A 21712-nucleotide genomic window follows, 5' to 3' on the forward strand; every position below is an offset into this window, starting at 1 on the left:
GCAGCGATGATACGATAACGACGCTTTTGCGCTCGTTCATCGTATCAAAAAGGTTTTACATGTTGCGATATTGACTGCGACGCCGGATGTGCGTCACTTTCGATTTGACCCCATCAACATCGCACGTGCAATGTCGCAACGTGCAAAGCCGCCCTTAGGGCTCATGCGCACGTTGCGTAATTGCATGTATTTACGCTGCATATTGCACTGCAGCGTAAATGCATGCGTCCTGCATTCCCTGCACAATCTATGAAGATTGTGAATGAGACATGCGCACGTTGCTTTTATGAACGCAGCGATTTGGGTGCTAAAATTTTGACCTAAATCCGTGCGTTCATGAAATGAGCAAGTCAATTATTCCGTTTGCTATGGATGCAGCTCCCAATCTGTCTATGGTGGGGACAGCAGCCATAGCGCATGAAATCGGCTTCTTTTGTACAGAAAAACTGCATCCATTATGCAGTGTTTCTGCAGTGATTTGAAGCACACATGTGCTGTCAAATTGCTGCAGAATATTCAGCAGTTAAGTGCGCATGAGCCCTTAAACTCTGTCCCTGCTCTAAAATCCATCCCTCCTTACACTACACTGACCTAGTATACACTGCAGGTAGCCCTGAAAAGGGCTTTTATATTAGGGTAAATTCACACAACTGTCTCGTTTTTTGCAGTCCGTAAAAAACGGTCCTGTTTTTCCTCATATGCATCCGTTTGATATCCATGTGACATCCGTGTGACAACCGCATGTGCTCTATTCTGTATACGGACGTTTCACATCCATGTTCCTTCCGGGGATTTTTGCGGACCGCAAAAAAAACGAAGTAGAGTTACATACAGTCAAAAACTAGAAAGAGAGATAGCAGGATAGATAGCTAGATAGCTAGATAGATAGATAGATATAGTGGGTACGGAAAGTATTCAGACACCTAAAAAATGTTCACTCTTTGTTTCATTGCAGCCATTTGGTCAATTCAAAAAAGTTCATTTTTTCTCATTAATGTACACTCTGCACCCCATCTTGACAGAAAAATACAGAAATGTAGAAATTTTTGCAAATTTATTAAACAAGAAAATACTATAATTACTTATGGGTAATTGGATTTTCCAGAGCCATGACAGCATCTTACATGAAAGAGTGTATCCACCCCCAGGAACAGGAAACCTTTCTGAAATAAAAGGGGTGGCACCTTTCCAAAACCCCAGTGTATTTTTAGTACCTTAAGGCCCCATTACACGCAACGACGTATCTAATGATATATCGCCGGGGTCACGGATTCTGTGACACACACCCGGCGTCGTTAGCAACGACGCTGTGTATAACAGCTCCGAGCGAGTGTTAACGATAAAAAATACTCACCTTATCGTTGACACGTCGTTCATTTTCATAAAATCGTTGCTGTTGCAGGGCGCAGGTTGTTCGTCGTTCCCGAGGCAGCACACAACGCTACGTGTGACACCGCAGGAACGAGGAACATCACCGTACCTGTGGCTGCCCACAATGAGGAAGGAAGGAGGTGGGTGGGATGTTACGCCCGCTCATCTCAGCCCCTCCGCTTCTATTGGGCGGCCGCTTAGTGACGTCGCTGTGCCGCCAAACGAACTGCCCCCTTAGAAAGGAGGCAGTTCGCCGGCCAGAGCGACGCCACTAGGCAGGTAAGTCCTGTGTAACGGGTCCTAACAATGTTGTGCGCCACGGGCAGCGATTTGCCCGTGATGCACAACCGACGGGGGCGGGTGCTTTCACCAGTGACATCGCTAGCGATATCACTGCGTGTAAAGCCCCTTTAGAGGTAACTGCCTTATTAATAGATATATCCATCACCAAACAAGAGAAAACCCCACTGTGCTGTATACATTCTACATACTGTGAGACCAGACACATATATATATATACTGTATATATATATATATATATATATATATATATATATATATATATATACATACACAGTGGAACCTTGGATTAAGAGTAACTTGGTTTGAGAGCGTTTTGCAAGACAAGCAAAGCTTTTTACAAATTTGTAACTTGGTTTAAAAGCAATGCTTTGCAATAAGAGCAAATTCCCACCGTGTATACTTCCGACTCCGTCCTTTTATCGCGTTCTGACCCACTCTGGAGGTAACTTTCTGTACATATGTACTGTTTACTGAATAAAGTATACCATTGCAGTATATACTATATAGCATGTCTATCAATTTGCATTTGTGGATATGGTATTGTACTCTCTAACCAGTACAGCACATTGCCAGGTAGTCAAAGATAGGGCCCCGCATTACACCAGTCCCTAACTAGGTAACACCAGCCAACCACATTAAAACCCTAGTCACCTCCCTCAGGGCTGGATGGACACACCAGGGGGTTGAGCCAGGTGGTTGGCCACACCCACCGAGGAGTTCAGAGAGCCTGAGGCAGGAAAACAGGGCAGTTTAAAGCAGTTTTAACAAAGAGATCAGTTTGAGAATGCAGTGAGGAGGACAGGCCTGTGTGACAGGCCTGTGACAGACTGACAGGTGCCAGGGTTGGAGCCAGGGCACCTTTGGCTAGGAGGCATACGGAGGCCTCTGCCTGCAGGAGCCAGGAAGACGGCTCAGTGGAACCGTGGTGGACCGGGACAGGTTAGTGGCCCGCCCATACCGACCTGGGGAACCGACTGGGAAACCGGAGCACAAGAGGGGGTACTCAGACCCTGAAACAAGGTCTAGAAACTACTGGACTGAGTTAATTAACTGATTGCGGTCTGGACTTTAGGCCCTTTCCCACCCAAAGTCCCTCATAGAAGACAACAGCCCAACAGGGGGGATAGAAAGCCACCGCCAAGGCTCAGAGATCCCATGGGCCAGCGTCTGCGGGCAAACGAGCTCTCCCAACATCCACAATCCGGGGAGCGGACTCCTGACGCTGCAAACGCAGGCAGCCCAACAATTCAAACAGGTGCAGGAGAAAGGAAGAAACCACCAACCGGGTGGTGGATCCCGACTGCAGCCGGCTGCGGGCACCGACCACCATCATCTTGGTTTACCAGAGACTCGAGTGTTTCATCATAATAGTGAGTACACCAGTGCCCTCCGGCTGCCCATCTCCCTGCACTGCCAAAGCACCTCCCAACGGGTCCCGGGGCCACCATCCCTGCCCACGGAGGGGTTAACAACTTGCTGCATACTATCTCCCCAGGTGCCCCGTAACTGCAGCGGTGGTGTCCACCTTCACCACATCCCGTGGGTGGCGTCACGAACTCAAAACACGGCTCCGGCCGTACGCCTACGTCCCAAGACCGCCAACCCCCCTTTTAGATTGGAATGACCACAGGGGCCCCCTGGTCCGGAGACGCTCAAGCCACCCACCAGTGAGCCCGGATCCAAGCGGCTTGGTTGCAGCCGAGCACGGGGCGGCACACTTGTACTGTACCTCTCGCACACCAACAATTTTATTGAAAGCTAATGTACAGTTGAATTTGTTTTACATGTTTTTTACTATACTGTACAGTATTTTGTATTAGTGTACTGTAATAATTTTATATGAATACAGTACATTAGTTTGTATTACTGTAATAAGCTTGTATAAATACAGTAAATATTTTTGAGTAGTAGAACGAATCGTCGGCATTTCAATTCTTTTCTATGGGAAAATTCGCTTTGATATAAGAGTAACTTGGTTTAAGAGCACACTCCCAGAACCAATTATGCTCGTAATCCAAGGTTCCACTGTATATACATATATATAATATATATATATATGTATATGTATATATATATATATATATATATATATATATATATATATGCATGTATATACATATAGATAAAATCCACCACAAACTTAGGGAGGGGATTTCCACAGTGCTGTCATGGCTCTAAAAAATCCAATTATCAGTAAGTAATTATCATCTTTTCTGTTCCCATGACAGCACTGAACATGAGAGAATAAAGTAGAAGAAATTTAGGATAGAACCAACAGAAACACATCCAAACAGTAGTGCTTAACCAAGGTGGAAGGTGAAGACCATACTGCAGATTTACAGATCTGCTCTACTAAGGCATTCGCTGTCTCTACCCAAGAAGTGGATATGGCCCAAGTAGAACGGGCCCTAATCACCTGAGGGGCCTGACCTTACCTTGAATATGCCAACTAATGGCCTCCCTTACCCACCTAGCAATAGTGGATCTGATGGCCGCATTCCCACTATGTGGATCGCCAAAGAACAAACATGGTAGAAGATTTTCGCCATGGCCGAGTTATGTCCAGGTACTGTATCTAAAGATGCTACTCCTGACATCAGGGAATGAAAAACCTTTTCTCCTTGTGACATGGGATTTCCACAGAAGGAGGGTAAATAAGTTCCAGGCCCCTATGGAATTTTGAATTGACCTTGGGAAGAAAAGCCGGTTCCAGCTTAAATATTATTCCAACATCCTGAATTGTAATGAAGGAAGGGTTAAAAGAAATGGCTTGAAGCTCACAAATCCATCTGGTTCATGTTAATGCTACCAATAGTGCTGCCTTCAGAGTGAGAGGTTTAGTGGAGACCTAGGAGATGGTTCAAGGTATGTTTAGTGAGGGCGTTAATACGAAGTTAAGGCTCCCAGGGGCTATCCTAAGCCTTGCTAGGGCTCTACAAGTAAATGAGTCCCCAATGAACCTACGTACCCACGGATGGTCCGCCATTTGTATATCAAAGAGTGCACCCAGGACTGCTACCTGCCCTTTCAACACAAGTAGGCCCCTTTCAGATCCTTCTGCAGCAACTGCAACACTCTTGGAATCGGCATCTACTGATGCTCAGTTATCCGTCGCCCTGAGAACTCCAGGAATTTCCCCCATACTGCTGTACACTTGGTGGAAGTAACTTCCTTCCTGCAACAAAGGAGGGTGGAATTTGTAATCTTGCACCCTTTAGTGCTTTCATGTGGCACTAAAGAGTGTTCAGCCTCGTTTTTAGACACAAAGTCATTATTTTCCTCAAAAAAATTGATGTGTGGTCCCTCCTATATTTACAGTGCCTACAAGTAGTATTCAGCCCCCTGCAGATTTAGCAGGTTTACACATTCGCAATTAACTTGACATTGTGACATTTGGACTGTAGATCAGCCTGGAAGTGTGAAATGCACTGCAGCAAAATATCTTATATATGTGTCCCTGCTATGTACTGTGTAATGGCCGTGTCTGACCATACAGGAACATGGTCTGATCATACCATAGCTCCTGGGGGGCAGGGGAGGACACAAAAAGGATACAGATATTACAGTATGGGGTCACAGCCACTGGTTTCTATGTGGTGAAACATGTTGAAAAACAGGAGGGAAATCTTTTACCTCATAGAAAAATCAGCTATGATCCCGTGCTGTCCTCTCTGTATACTTTTTTGCTTCCTCCCTGGCCCAGGAGCTGTGGTATAATCATACCATCTCCCTGTATGGTCAGACATGACCATTACACAGTATATAGCTGAGGCAAATATAACAGTTTGTCTCTGCACAAGAACATTTTTTAACACATCTAATGGTGGTGTAATAACCTGCAGGTAACGGGATACGCAAGGACTGCACGGAACCACGGGGGTTAATCAATACAAATTTAATAATGTATTGCACAACACAGGTAGAGGAAAAGCAAATGAAAAGGAAATGCAATATACATACAACTACTTTGAATAACTTGTCAAGGGTAGGAAGCCTCAGATTGTACTCCCAAAAGCAAAACACAGAAATCCTTATTAAACAAAAAAACGCAGAGTCCTTGTTACCTTACTCGTATAACACAGTGCAGAGTCTTTTCCTATCTGTCCCTAACTAAAAGTAGTGTGCACACTTAACTGCAGGTTTCAGCGTGGAGTACCTCGTCACCGTTGGGGCCCGTATTCCGCTGGCAGACACCTCTAAAGTTCAGTCTTTGTCCCGGGTCTGTAACTTGCATGTGCTGCCTGGCTCCTCGCTCCACATCCAGCCTCTTTGTATCTGTAATTTTGTAATTTGCACGTGCTGTCTGGCTCCTTGCTCCACATCCAGCCTCTTTGGATCTGTGTCTTGGGGGGGACACCACGCAACACTCTAAGGTACTTGGACCTCGGAAAAACAGGGCAGACTGAGGCCTTCTATCTTACAGCCCACTCCAGCACACTCCTCTCTGCAAAACAGCCACATGTAGACTCCTCCTCCTCCTGTTCCAGACTCAATCAAGTCACTTGAGCAGCAGGACTTTTTCCCGCTGTTCTCTGTTTTGACAGCAGGTGGCAGCATAACACAAGGAAGTCCACCAAACAGTCTTTTAACCTATATATATATATATATATATATATATATATATATATATATATATATATATAAATGTTAACAGGTCTTACATTTCCCCCCCTCTTTAACCTCGGCCGTCCCGGCCGATACACTCCTGAGGCACTCTGCAAAGGGGCACACGGTGGCAACTCCTGCCCTGCTTCACAACCTGTTGCTTGGGAGCCAATGTCATAAAACAGGATTCAGTGACAGAACACACAAATTCATCTGCCAAGTACCAATCAGGGGGAATACCAGCATTAGCCCGCTCAGTCCGGCGTGGCACCACAGCTAACTCGCCAGACGTCGGCGCCGTATCAGGGAGTACAGTATTCCCGTCCCCATCTCTGGAGATTAGTGACTCCTGCTCTGCAGGGGTGGCACCTGTGTCTTGAACGGATGGGGGTGTGGATCTCTCCCAGTCTGCTGGGTTGGTCGGGGCCCGCCACCATTCTTCATCGTCAGAGCCCTCCTCGAAGGTAACAGGAACAGGCACGGGCACCGTCTCCGAGGTACTTTGTCTGGTCCTGTCTTCTGAATAGCAGGGCCTCAGCATATTACGATGCAGGATGAGGGTGCCGCCTCTTTGCTCGCCTCTCACTTCGTATACTGATCCATGGGGCGAGATTCTTCTGATAACAATGTACGGCTCTGTTTTCCAGCGCTCGCTCAACTTGTGTCTCGGGTGTTTCTCTGCAACTAGTACTCTGTCTCCTGGTAAGAACGGGGTTTCACACACAGGTTTCCGCTGCGGGTGTGTCTTTTCTTGCAACCGCTTGGTGACAATTCGATGGATAGTCTCCAGCCGTCGACGGTGACAATCAACCCAGGAACCTACGCTCTGACCTTCACTGATCTCGGGGGGAGCTAGGTTCAGCTCTTCAATGCCTCTTCCGGCTCTTCCAAACAGTAGCACGTATGGGGTGTACCCAGTGGTGGAGTGGACACGATTATTGTACGCCCACACGAGTTCTGCGAGATAGCCGGGCCAGTGATTCTTACGATCACCCTCCAACGTGCGTAGCATTTGTAGGAGGGTCCGGTTAAATCTCTCGCAGGCTCCGTTGCCCTGTGGATGATAAGGCGTAGTCCTTGACTTCTGCATTCCGTAAATCCTTTGCAGCTCTCTCATGACACTGCCCTGAAAGCAAGCTCCTTGGTCAGAATGTATTCTTTTGGGGCAGCCGTACACCCGGATAAAGTCATCACTGATGGCTCGAGCAGCTGATTCAGCCGTCTGATCTCTGGTGGGCGTCAACACCGCAAATTTGGAGAAGTGATCTGTCATCACAAGGCAGAACTGATAGCCCCGGTGGGAGTGGCCAATCTTGAGATAATCGATCATGAGTACTTCCAACGGCTCTTTGGTTACAATAGTCTGTACTGGTGCTTGCTGTGGAGGAGCCTTACTTAACTCGCAGGAACGGCACAGTTTACAGGCCTTCTCTACTGCCCGAAGCCCGAAGCATCTGAGGACAGTATACTATTCTTTGCAACCACTGGTAAGTCTTGTCCGGTCCGAAATGGGCTCCCTTCTCATGCGCCTCTCGGGCCAATGGTACTGCCATCTTCTGGGGTATCACTACTTGCCACCGTACTTCCAACTCTGTAGCTAGGTGCACCTTCCGATACAGCATCCCTTCTTGCACCGACAGCTTATCCCACTGGCTGAGAATCTGGAGGGCCACGTGCGACAGCGTGGCCCGTATTTCCTTTCTAGGCTTGCGCTGCTGGATCACCCACTCTTTCACTTGAAGCAGTTCTGGGTCAGATGACTGGATTTTCACCCATTCCTCTCTGGTTTGGCCAAGCAGGCGTGATGTCGTGCCCGACGTAATTTCCAGCATACGAGCCTCTACCACTTGAGCGGTGAATTTACTAAAGTCCGGAATTTCGTCTTCCTCCAACTGTTCATCTCTCTCCCCCACTGGGGCTTTGGTGGTAACACGAGAAAGGGCATCCGCATTCTGATTTTCATGCTTAGAGCGGTACTGCACATGATAATTGTATCTGGAGAGTCGTGCCAGCCACCTCTGTTCCATTGCTCCCAGTTTGGCGGTGGAGATGTGAGCCAGGGGGTTATTATCCGTATAGACTTCAATTTGAGCTCCCGTGAGATATTCCGAGAACCTTTCGGTTATTGCCCATACTAGTGCCAGTAACTCCAACCGAAAGGAACTGTAATTCTCGGGGTTGCGCTCGGCTTCTCGCAACGTCCGACTTCCATATGCAATCACCCGTTCAGTACCATTCTGTACCTGGGCCAGTACTGCACCCAGGCCGTAGAGGCTCGCGTCTGTATACAACCGAAAGGAGAGGTTATAGTCTGCATAGGCAAGCACAGGAGCGCTAACCAAGGCCTCTTTCAATCGGTGTAAGGCTTCTGCTTGTCTTGGTCCCCAGCAAATTTTCTGTGCTTTTGGTCCTTTCGCAGTGCCTCGGAGCAATTCGTGCAAAGGTTCTGCCTCCTTCGCGAAATCTTTGATAAAGCGACGGTAATAACCGGCTAGCCCCAGGAAAGCTCGAACCTCCCGCACTGTGCTGGGTGTGGGCCATTGTAGCACTGCTCTCACTTTCCCATCGGAGGGCTGTACGCCGGCTTCCGACACCTTGTGTCCGAGATATTCAATCTCTTCCTGAAAGATCCGACATTTTTTTGGTTTTAGTTTAAGCCCATGGGCCCGTAACCGCTGAAACACTTGGCCCAGGTTTTCTAGATGTTTCTCAAAGGTTGCAGAATACACTACTATGTCGTCCAGGTAAATCAATGTGGCCTCGAAGTTCATGTCTCCAAGGCAACTTTCCATGAGGCGCTGAAAAGTTCCTGGGGCATTATTTAGTCCAAACGGCATGCGATTGAACTCGAAGAGTCCCATGGGTACAATAAATGCGGTCTTGGCCTTGTCTTTCTCTGCCACAGGGACCTGCCAATATCCGCTGGCCAGATCGAGGGAGGAGAAGTAACGTGCCTTTCCCAACGCCGACAGGGACTCCTCTATCCGGGGCAGAGGGTAGGAATCACAAACCGTGCATCCATTAAGCTTGCGGTAGTCAACACAGAAGCGGGTAGACCCATCCTTTTTCTTGACCAGCACGATTGGGGCAGCCCATGGACTCTGACTTTCTCTTACCACCCCGCTCTTCAGCATCTGCGCCAAAAGCTCTTTTACCTCTTGGTAGTACTTTGGGGGTATTTGCCTGTACCTTTCCCTGATCGGTGGGGCATCTCCTGTGGGTATTTCGTGCTGAATCTTGTCAGTACAGCCGAAATCTTCTGCGTGACGGGAGAACGTGGCTTGATTCTCCCAAATAAAGTCCTCTATGGCTTGGGCTTGCTCCGAATCGAAGGGGCTCAGGTCCACTCCCATCTGCCCTAAAATGATGCGACTGTTCCATTGATCAGTGGGTTTCTCTTTTCTTTCCATAGAAAGAGCCCAAGTCCAGGCTTCCCCTGCCATGGGCTGCAATTCAATCGATTCTGCAGCTGCCACCTCTTCAGGCGCCAGGTAGACATGGGCCAGAACAACTCCCGAGGTCAAGTTGTAGGCCTGTTCACCGGTGTTCACGCAACGGAAAGGGACCCTTCCATTTCTTACTGTTGCTAAAGTGCGAGCCACCAACGGTTCGTCTCCGTTCTCTTCACCACGGTAAGGCTCCACCAACACCTCCATCCCCTCGAGTGTACGGTGGGCCCCGACTGGCAAGGTGAGGACTGTCTCACGATTTGGAGGTAGAGTAATTGTTGTCTGTCTTGGGACTCGAACCCTCCCCACCGGGTAGCGGCTCCCACAATTCTTCCACAGTCCTCGGGCAAGGATAAGGTGTTGGAAGACCTTTTGGGCAGGCCTGTTAGCAACTGTCATCTTCCAGTAATCACAGCCCCCCTTGTTGAAGAGCAACTGGTCTAATTCTTTCAGGACGTTCATGCCCACGATAGCTGGCACCTCTCTGTCGTACCGGCCCTCCGTTAACACAATCCCTTTTTTGCCTAAGTTCTGGCCACAGGCACGTATGTTCATCCACACGACCCCTACAACCGGAATGGGAAGATTGTTTGCAGCCCTCAGTTTGATATGTGCCCATTTGTCAATGGATACAGTTTGTCCAAAATGTTGGTAGAAGAACTGTTCTGGCATGGTGGTCACTTGGGACCCAGTATCCATCAGGCATTTTACTTCTTTCCCTTCAAATTCGGCCGTGATCGTCGGCGTGCAGGCTGCTATATCTTCAGGGCGTTGGTTTTCTCTAAGCTCAGTTGGTCTCCCCACCATGTGCCCATCCATGGAGGGAGGCACTAGTTTAACGGCGGTCTTTCTTGCGACGTCTTCCTCTCCGGACAGTGTCGGAATAAATGGTTCCGATTTCCACAGTTCCAACACTGGTAGTCTCCAGCGGGTCTCGGTCGTCTCTGCTCGATCTGTCCCCTCTCTTCTTGATAGGTATGCATGCGGGTATTTGATCGCGGTGCTGTCGTTCTTACTTCTGACGCCGGGGCTTGCATATTCTTCAGCGACTCTTGTAGAGCAGTAACAGTCTCTTGTAACTGATCCACTTTAGCTTCAAGTTGGCTCGGTTCTCGGTTTTTCTCACCCGGGACTACCTTATGCATACAAACTTCACCCCAGGCGTTCTGCGGGTCGCAATTTTCAGTTTGTGTGCGGGAGACTGCTTCTTCCAATATTTCCTGGAAAGTTAGTTTTTTTTCTACCCTGAGCCGTTCAGGGAGGGCACCTTTGATCTTGGGGTTATGTAATCCGCGGAGGAATTGATCTCGCAGGGTACGGTCAGCATAACCGGGGGTTTGTGCTAGCTCTGGCTCTGCTGTAAGCATTTGTCTCATTATTCTCTGGAGTGCATTTGCATACTGTGGCAGACCTTTTTCTTCACCCTGCAGCCTGTAGAACAGTTGCACCTGTAAATCTCCTGCTTCTGGTTTCCCGCCATACACTCTCTCAAGAATCTTCACCACCTGCTCTAACGTCTTTCGTTCACTCTCAGGGCGCAATAAAATAGTCTCTTGAGCATGGCCTTCAAGGGCAATCAACAGTATCTCCCCTTGATTTTCTGCAGTCACTCCTGCTACTCTCAACATGCCCCTCACTCTCTGCGCCCAGTCATGGAGAGGTACATTGTTGCCAGTAAATTTTGGTATATGGGTCAGCATAGCCCTCAGGGACAGCTGCCTTGCTGGTATTCCCCCATCAGGTTGTATTAGTACAACTCCATCAGCGACACCCCCATCAGCGACACCCCCCTGTCCGTCCATTGTTCCGTACCAGCCTGCGTATCCTGCCGACTACGCCAAATGTAATAACCTGCAGGTAACGGGATACGCAAGGACTGCACGGAACCACGGGGGTTAATCAATGCAAATTTAATAATGTATTGCACAACACAGGTAGAGGAAAAGCAAATCAAAAGGAAATGCAATATACATACAACTACTTTGAATAACTTGTCAAGGGTAGGAAGCCTCAGATTGTACTCCCAAAAGCAAAACACAGAAATCCTTATTAAACAAAAAAACGCAGAGTCCTTGTTACCTTACTCGTATAACACAGTGCAGAGTCTTTTCCTATCTGTCCCTAACTAAAAGTAGTGTGCACACTTAACTGCAGGTTTCAGCGTGGGGTACCTCGTCACCGTTGGGGCCCGTATTCCGCTGGCAGACACCTCTAAAGTTCAGTCTTTGTCCCGGGTCTGTAACTTGCATGTGCTGCCTGGCTCCTCGCTCCACATCCAGCCTCTTTGGATCTGTAATTTTGTAATTTGCACGTGCTGTCTGGCTCCTCGCTCCACATCCAGCCTCTTTGGATCTGTGTCTTGGGGGGGACACCACGCAACACTCTAAGGTACTTGGACCTCGGAAAAACAGGGCAGACTGAGGCCTTCTATCTTACAGCCCACTCCAGCACACTCCTCTCTGCAAAACAGCCACATGTAGACTCCTCCTCCTCCTGTTCCAGACTCAATCAAGTCACTTGAGCAGCAGGACTTTTTCCCGCTGTTCTCTGTTTTGACAGCAGGTGGCAGCATAACACAAGGAAGTCCACCAAACAGTCTTTTAACCTATATATATATATATATATATATATATATATATATATATATATATATATATATATAAATGTTAACAGGTCTTACAGTGGAACTTATTAATATTCCAAGATCCATTGATTAAATAGTACTTTGTTCATAAGACAACACCTTTAAGCCACGAGAGGAGATCATTGAAAATTTTACTTCACTCAGATTCTGCTGCATCACTAATATACTAACTTGGCCCATGAGAACTCTAGCCCCAATTAATCAAGACACGTGTATTGTATGCCAGTTGTCATGAAGGGTACATTAGAGTAAGTGGTGTCAAATCTGGTTAATAGACCTGATGCATATTTCAGGTGCCATGCATCATTCAGCAGTGCTGATTCAGCACCAGAAACGTAATCCAGCTTACTCCAGACTGTATTATATTTCTGTCGTAATTTACACAATGATTGTGACAAATTATTATAAATTCGCTGTTCGCACTCGGCCATACCTCCTTACTTTCTAATCTTACCACATTTTTCAAAAAAAGTAAGCAGTCTGGCATGAAAGCAAAGTCACAAAATTTCTGCACACACATAACTTACTCAAAAATGTTGCCACATTTTAAAGTTTTATATCAGAATTTGGACACAAACTGCTTGACAAATCAAGACCTATATGTGGAATTTAGATTATGAGTAATACAGGGTAATATTGTGGTACCGTGTTAGCCAGAAAAATCAATTGAAATACTATGTCCCAAGAATGACAAAAATATTTTAGGAGTAATATCTTTATAGGCTAACCAGAAAAATTATATTAGCAAGCTTTCAGAGCACAAAGGCTCCTTCTTCAGGCAATTACAAATGAATTACTGAGACCAAATCACAACATTTAAATGAATGTTACAACAGGACATGGGAAAGATGATGCCTCCTAAAGATAAGCCAAGAAAATCAAATTAAGTTTTTTCTTAGAAATGCAGATGAGTTGGAAGTGGTCTGTTCAGATCACTTCTGAGGTTCTTCTGGTGGATGTGTGAAGTGTGTCCATGTAGTGAGTCATAAAACCAGGTGTTAAATTGAGTCCTTTTGTTAAAGATCCAAACATCCTTATCAGTTTGAATTCCCAAATTTTTCTCTCTCTGTCATCTTTAAAATGACCTTTCAGTATTAGTACTTTTAAATCTGTCATACTGTGTCCTTGTCTAGAGAACTGTTGTCCTACAGGCGTGTCCAGTTCATTTTTTTATTGTGTGCCTGTGTAGATTCATCCTTGCTTGTAGTTTTTGTTTAGTTTTCCTAATATATGTTCCTCCAGGGGAAACTAAACAAAAACTACAAACAAGGATGAATCTACACAGGCACACAATAAAAAAATGAACTGGACACGCCTGTGGGAAAACATTTCTCTACACAGGGACACAATATGACAGAATTAAAAGTACTAATACTGAAAGATCATTTTTAAGATGACAGAGAGAGAAAAATGTGAATTCAAACTGATAAGGATGTTTGGATCTTTAACAAAAGGACTCAATTTAACACCTGGTTTTATGACTCACTACATGGACACACTTCACACCTCCACCAGAAGAACCTCAGAAGTGATCTGAACAGACCACTTCCAACTCATCTGCATTTCTAAGAAAAAACTTAATTTGATTTTCTTGGCTTATCTTTAGGAGACATCATATTTCCCATGTCCTGTTGTAACATTCATTTAAATGTTGTGATTTGGTCTCAGTAATTCATTTGTAATTGCCTGAAGAAGGAGCCTTTGTGCTCTGAAAGCTTGCTAATATAATTTTTCTGGTTAGCCTATAAAGGTATCACTCCTAAAATACTTTTGTCATTCTTGGGACATAGTATTTCAATGGAATTTAGATTAAATGTATTATTTTTGAAGAATTAAGAAAACAAATTGCCGATCAAGGAATTATATAATGTATGTAATAACATATTTGTCAAACCTGGGCAATTGCCATGGCTCCAAACAGAGATTCCTATTAGCCCCACATTCTGCGAGGAGTCGTTGTGTCCAGTCTCCAACAGCCCTCACGTGCACACTAAAAAAAGGTTCTTCTGGTGCTGAAGTTAATGTGAATGGATGCCATTCTAGCCTTGAAACACTGAAGCATTGAAGAAAAATATATTGTCCTGGTTCCATAGAAAATCCACTTTTCTTCATTTGAATTTCTAGAACACCAGATGAGTGAGAGATGACCTAAACATAAATAACCCATTGTTAGGGACATGATTATGAACTATTATAAGTATTAAGAGTTATGTGAAGATATCCAAAGAAACAGTACTTTAAGATCGCGTATGAAATATGTACCACACCTATATCTGCATTCAGACATCACAAGACTCACCAGACAGTCTGTGACTTTAAAGTGACAAGTGAATCATGCTGACATAGCTTAATATAAATGAGGAAACACATATACAGTATACATATATCACAGAATAAGCTCTTTTACTGTTTACCCAATAGGATACATGTTATGTATTCTTGGCTCCTAGCCAACAGGTTTCTTTAAATGCATGTGAACTTCCGCAATAAAGTCAGTCATATCTTCTACCTCTATCAGTGTACTATTTCCTACTGGTCCTGTGTGGATGAATAGCATGCTAATGAAAAATGACTCATCATTTGGATGCAGACGGGGTTAAGGTAGATACATAATTTGGATGGCATCACTGTAAATTAATGGCCCCATTAACACCATATTTACTTGAAGGAAACCCAATTACAGTATGTAACAAAAAAAGGAATATCTATATAAGAGACCACAGATAAAAAGCATGAGAAAAGAAAGAAGTTATCATATGCTGCTGTTTAAGACTTAAAGGGGACTTGACATTAGATGCCCCCCGCTAAAACCATGGGAGCATGAATCATGTTACCCTTAGGCTATGTGCGCACTTTCCGTCGTCCTAGTTGCAGTTCAAAACGCACCCTCTGGCAGAAGTTGCTTTTGCCAAAGTTGCTTTTAACCACAAAATAGCGCTAAAAACGCATGCGTATTTTCCGCGTTTTAGCTGCGTTTTTAGCGCTTTTTACCTGCTTTTCCATTGCGTTTTGAAAGATGCGTTTTGAACATAAAGACTGCTAAATAAAGTTTAAACAGTCAAACAATGAAAAAAGGGAAAAAAAAAAGGAACACATATTTATAGAAAAAATAATGAGAATAGATATATTTCATAAAATTATAGCGGTTTTATACTATTTATCGCTAAAATAGCAATAAATTAATATTTTTCTTTAATTTAATTGTCGGACTATGTGTGTGTCTAAAGGGACATATGAAATCATTATTTTGAGGTCCAAAAAGCATGCGTTTAGGTAGTCCAAAACGCATGTTTTCTGCACCTAAAAAGCAGGTAAAACGCTGGAATTTTGATTTTGCTTGCGCTTTGCAACTTTTTATTGACTTCAATGTTATGAAAATGCTGCAGAAATGGCAAAAACAATTGACAGGGTCCTTTTCTGAATGCATGGTTTTTGACCAAACTTATGCAAATTTTGAGATGCGTTTTGAAAGGCAAAGTGCGCACAAGAAATCATGAATTTTCATTGTCTTTTATGGAAAACCAAAACGCATGCCTTTTGGCATGAAAACGCTGCAGTTCAAAACGGACCTAAAAAGCACCTGCAACGCAGGTGGAAATGGAAAGTGCGCACATAGCCTTAAACTATGTGGTGTTTCAAAGAAATCAGTTTGAGTAGCTGGCTGAGAACTATAGGGACTATGTACACCAATGTGAGAGACTTGTCAATCAAACGGAATTGGTACAGCTAACTATGGACCATGCCGGAATAGTCAGGTTTTCTCCGAAACTACTCAGCATTTCAGAGTAAAATATATCTAATTGCAATCGCGCATCCAGGTTCAGATTCATGCTGCATGTGCTTTAGGCACAATTATTCTAATGACAGAACAGCATGATCATACCCTATATCTTTAAAAAAAATGTTAAGGCCACATTCAGACATCTGTGAATAATGCACTTGTTGATTATGATTTTCAAGAATATCACAAGTACATATCAAAGTCTGTGCTGCTATTCATATATATAATTTTTTTTGCGGACCATGTGTTTGTCAAAATATCATGGAAATGTCCTTTTTTCGTTCTGCATCACAGGTGAAATGCACAAATACAAGTCCATTTGTCTGTGAAAATCACAAAAATATAAAAAAAGAAAAGGTACAATTGGAGTTGAAAATAACATGCATTAATGGACTCTTCTTATCAGTATAGGGCAATTTAGAAAGAAAATGCACAAAAAAAACAGTATCAATATGCATACAAATATTTTTAGTTCAATATAGAAAATAGACACATTTTTAAAAATCGGCCTAGTCACCATGAATGCATATAATGTCTTCAGTTGTAATCTTTCCAATATAGTCCCATATAATCCTGTATAATTACTGAAAATGTTATGCATTTTGCACGGAATTACCTTGATAGCCATCTTGTATTTCAGCCTGTGTCATTCCTCTGTGTAGTAGGAACATGCTGCTTCTGTGACTGCTACAATGTTTGAAGATTGGAAAAGATAAAGGCAACTCAGGATAGAGTCAAATCCGCCTGCACTACCATTTTCAGTGATTATATAGGAATATATTGGAAAGATTACAAACTAAAAACATTACATTCACTAAAGGTGATTAATTAGATTTTATGTCCATTTTGTATATGGAACTTGTAGCAGTAAAAATATTTTTATGCATATTGATATTGTTTTCCACAAAAATCATGGGATCGCACATGCCATAGACACCCCTTATACAGCTAAATATAACTTAACAATAAAAACACAGAAAACATATCTTGGTGAATAAAGGCCGCGATGTTTATTAATCGGTTACATAATAATTTAACCATTAAATAATAATTTTAACCATTAAATAAATTAGACCAAACAATAACCTCTTTTAAAAATAATTAATCTTACAATATCTCAGAAAAAACACTGTCCACCCAGGCTTAGCTGGGCGACTACCCAACTAATAAAACCACGACTTAAACTTAAAGGGGGGGCGGGCCGGCGGGGAGCTGCTTGAACACCTGACTGACACCTGACACCAGATGACAGTCTATATATAATTCGCTTTTCCCGCCAAAAGCCAACAGCCAATCTGCTCAAATCTGCCCAGTCAGCTGACTGGCTACAGAAGCACCTAGAAGGTAAGTACCATAAAACATAACAAAAGCGAGGGGGAGAAAGAGTGCAGAACAGACCATACCAACCACAATTAATGTACAAATTAGTGAATACAAAACCATTAAAAAACAAGAATTAACATGTCAGGCGACGCAAACCCATGAGTCCCCCTACGCTAAACGCTCTAAAGGGGGGGCCTTTTCATAGACAGCACAAAGATGTAATCAGTGTGCTGCCTGTGATTAACATTGCAATGAATAGAAACATTTTGCAATGTATGTATTTATTTTTTGAAATTTTGTGAAAATCACTGACAAAAGTGTGATGGTTAAACTAAAACTTTAACCAAACACTGTTGAAAATCACTGATGGCATTCATGGGAAAATCATTGAAGTCTGAATAAGGCCTTATAGTGATTTTGTGCATTTCATAACTGTTACCTTTGTTATGATAACATCTTGTTTAGATCTCCAAAATCGAATTACTCTTTCACATGTATATAATACCAAGGGGAAAACAACCCATTTCCATGTCTACAAAGAAAAAGCATTGTAAGTGCAATGTATAAATGCAAAAGTATCAACCAAATTTATCAGTTAATACTAACTTAGGACATGCATACAGGTAAAAATCATCAATGTTTCATGTCCAATTTAGAGTGTGGTATATAATTTAAACATACAAACTGATAAGAATGAAAACAAAGCAGTAATTAATGTGTTGGGAGCACATACAGTCAAGATGAAAACACAAATATATGGTCGGTACATGATGTATTTTTTAACATATTTTTTTGCTTCTGGCATGATATCTTAGGGTTCTGTGCATATGTTTTAGGCAAATGTGCAAAATGCTGTATAGTAAGAATGCTTTCAAAAATAAAAATGCTAATTGGTTATTTTAATCAATTAACAAAATCGAAAGTATATAAAAAAAAAGAAATGTAAATGAAATCAATATTTGTTGTGAGCACCCTTTTCCTTTAAAATTGCATCAATTCTTTTAGGTACACCTGCAGAAAGTTAGGGATTTTGTAGGATTAAGAGTCAGGTGTATGAGTAACCAATTATATAAAATAGGTGATAATGATCATCATTTTCATATGCAGATTGAAACATAGTCAGTAATGGAAGCAGAAACAATTGTATATGAAAAACAGTTGGTGAGGGACAGACAAACAGTTGATGTCCTGTGGGGCAGTGAAGGTGAAGTTGTTGAAGACAATTTCATGTCGCAAGTCATACAACATGGCAAGAGTAAGTAAAAGACATAAGTAGTGATGGAAAAACTTGAAGATATCTGGGATTGGCAGGACTAACCGGACTTTAAAAAAAAATCTGCTCCGGCCTGGTATTGATCCCAGATATCTGATTGGACGCCAGTCCCAATATGAGTCTATAGGGATGAGAATCCAGGGCTTAAGATTGCTGGTAGAAGGGATAGGAGGATTACAGCACCCACGCTATACTTACAGAGTCTCCGGCGTGGCTGTAACTGCTTTCGGGCCGCTCACTCTTCTTCCGGGGCCACTCATTATTGCTCATCCATATTCACTGCTTCACCCACCCACCAGCAGTCCTGGAATCTGTGATTGGTTGCAGTCAAACTTGTTCACAGACTGTATGACAGCGTTTGACTGCTTGCGATCACAGACCCTGTCTGCATGACATTATTGTGGTACAAAAATAAATTTAAAAAATTGTCATATGGTTCCCCTGTATTAAGATACCCAATACAGAAAAAGCAAACAGATAGTCTCCCTACACCATTTTACAGCACATCAGTTTGCCTCCCATTGAATTTAATGGGTTCGGCTGGGATTGACTATCCGATCGTCGATCTCAGGCGAGATCAGCGGTACTGAACCGCTCCGATACTTGGCAGGATCGCTCGTCTCTAGACCCTACATCTTTTTTTCCCGCTCTGTTTTGATATCCAGCCAAAGTAAAACTCACAGATAGAGGCTGCAGCCTGTTGCTATTGTTTTACCCGTGCTAGCTATCAAAATATGGCAGGAGCCTACGTCATTTTTTTATTATTTATATCTTTTTACACTACTATACAGCAAACTGACTGCAACCAAATACAGGTACAGACACAGGGTGGGGGTGCATGTATAGCAGTCTGCAAGCAATCATAGACACTGGCATATAGGGTGGGTGGCAGAAATAGTGAATATTCATGAACCTTAATTAGTAGGCCCGGAAGAGAGTCTGACTGCAGTGTGATTCACCGGGAAACATGGTATGTACAACTATCCTGCTTTTACTATCATTTATCTTCCATTTACAGCCCCCCAGTGCTTAATATGGCCATTTTAGAGCCCCAAACGTCTTGTTCTCATTGACTTGCTTGGGGTTCATTGTCCGTGGTTGACTTCGATGTCAAGTTTGCTCAACGATCCTGATTTTTTTCTCCCCATGCTAGTTAAGTGAACCCGATTATCCACAGGTTTGCTGATCACTAATGAATACGCATGCAATAAAATTCAGCTGAAAAAAATCATAATGGAATTGAGCTCACAGCCCAGTGATACATATGGAGTCCAGAAGTCAGATTGCACTAACTACACATGATTGCATTTAATAGCCAGATGCCATCAATTTCTAATAAGGGAAAACCTCATTAAATGGCTTATCAGGCATGGAAGAACACCAATTACTCACTTGTTATACAGGGGGCAACATAGAGTACCAGTGTTGTCTTTTATTTCCCCATCAATTAGGAATCAATAATGCACGTATAGTGTAGGCATTAAAATACGTACACATCACTCTCCTTTGCTGTTTTTAGCAGTTCTCCAATTCCTCCTGTGTCATGTGACGACAGCGTATTTTTGCCAGCTCACAATACAGACCATTACTTCCCTTCTTAATGTAAGTCTTGAAACCATTGTTCTTAGTCTCATAGATTTAGGCCCCCTTCATGTCTGTGTTTCCAGTACGGGTGTGATCGTTTTTTTCACGGACCCCACACATACCCATTATAACTTATCGGGCTGCTCACATGAATGTGTTTTACATGGAACTTGTTCCTGCAAACCCCATGGAGATGTCAATTTTTTTTACAAAATTGATGACAAGGGCCAATACAAGTCTATAGGTCAGTGAAAGACACATACAGCATATGGCATCTATGTGTCAGCCGTGTGTCATCCAAGTTTAAAATTGCAGAGTATAGGAGAACCCTTGTAGTTTCTTTCTTTATGCATACCAGAAACACATTGATTGTAAGGGGTACTTTACACGCTGCGACATCGCTGCCGATATATCGTCGGGGTCACGTCGTTAGTGACGCACATCCAGCGCCGGTAGCGACATCGCAGCGTGTAACACTAATGAGCAACGATCAATGAGCGCAAAAACGTGCAAAATCATTGCTCGTTGACACGTCGTTCATTTCCATAATATCGGGCTGCTGCAGGTACGATGTTGTTTGTCATTCCTGCGGCAGCACACATCGCTATGTGTGACACCGCAGGAACGAGGAACATCTCCTTACCTGCGTCCACCGGAAAAGGAGGAAGGAAGGAGGTGGGTGGCATGTTCCGGCCGCTCATCTCCTCCCATACTTTTCTATTGGGCGGCGGTTTAGTGACGCTGCTGTGACGTCGCTGTGACGCTGAACGAACCACCCCCTTAAAAAGGAGGTGGTTCGCCGGTCACAGCGACGTCGCAGAGCAGGTATGTGCATGTGACGCTGCCGTAGTGATAATGTTCGCTACGCCAGCGATCATCACATATCGTCTGTACGACGGGGGCGGGTGCTATCGCGCTGGACATCGCTAGCAAATGCTAGAGATGTCGCAGCGTGTAAAGTACCCTTAAGAATAGATGCTGATACACTGATCCAATACACTGATGACCATGTTACAGTTTTTTTCACGTGCTTGTTTAAACATGGACGTGTGAAGGAAATCTTATATTGAGAAAACATTGTCCACACAGAGACGCTGTATGAGCCATTTAGTTACAACAGTGGTCATATGATGCAGAATAGGCACCGCAGTAGCACTGGAAACTGACGGAGACAGCGATTGGTAAGTATTCTAGTACTTTCACTGAACACACATTACTGAGAGCTAATGGATGGAGGGTAAAACGGTCATTTAAAGGCAAATGAGATCATGCATATTTATCTGAGAAAAATGCAATGCATTTAGTTCTGCAAAAAATATATATGCAACTTCCCTTTCAATATTTAACTTATTTCACACCAAAATTTCACAATGATTGAA

General features: G+C 43.7%; 1 protein-coding gene across 1 annotated transcript in view; it reads right to left on the reverse strand.

The window, feature by feature from the left end:
* Positions 1-21712, reverse strand: part of NOX3 (NADPH oxidase 3) — a 698296-nt gene that overhangs the window by 201431 nt on the left and 475153 nt on the right. The window contains exons 8-9 of the mRNA XM_075339672.1: positions 17916-18008; positions 14267-14520 (exon numbers count right to left, since the gene is read on the reverse strand). Coding sequence (XP_075195787.1) covers positions 14267-14520; positions 17916-18008 — 347 coding nt within the window. The remainder of the gene's footprint in view (positions 1-14266; positions 14521-17915; positions 18009-21712) is intronic.

This window comes from Anomaloglossus baeobatrachus, chromosome 3, assembly GCF_048569485.1.
Source record: "Anomaloglossus baeobatrachus isolate aAnoBae1 chromosome 3, aAnoBae1.hap1, whole genome shotgun sequence".
In the NCBI taxonomy this organism is placed as follows: Eukaryota; Metazoa; Chordata; class Amphibia; order Anura; family Aromobatidae; genus Anomaloglossus; species Anomaloglossus baeobatrachus.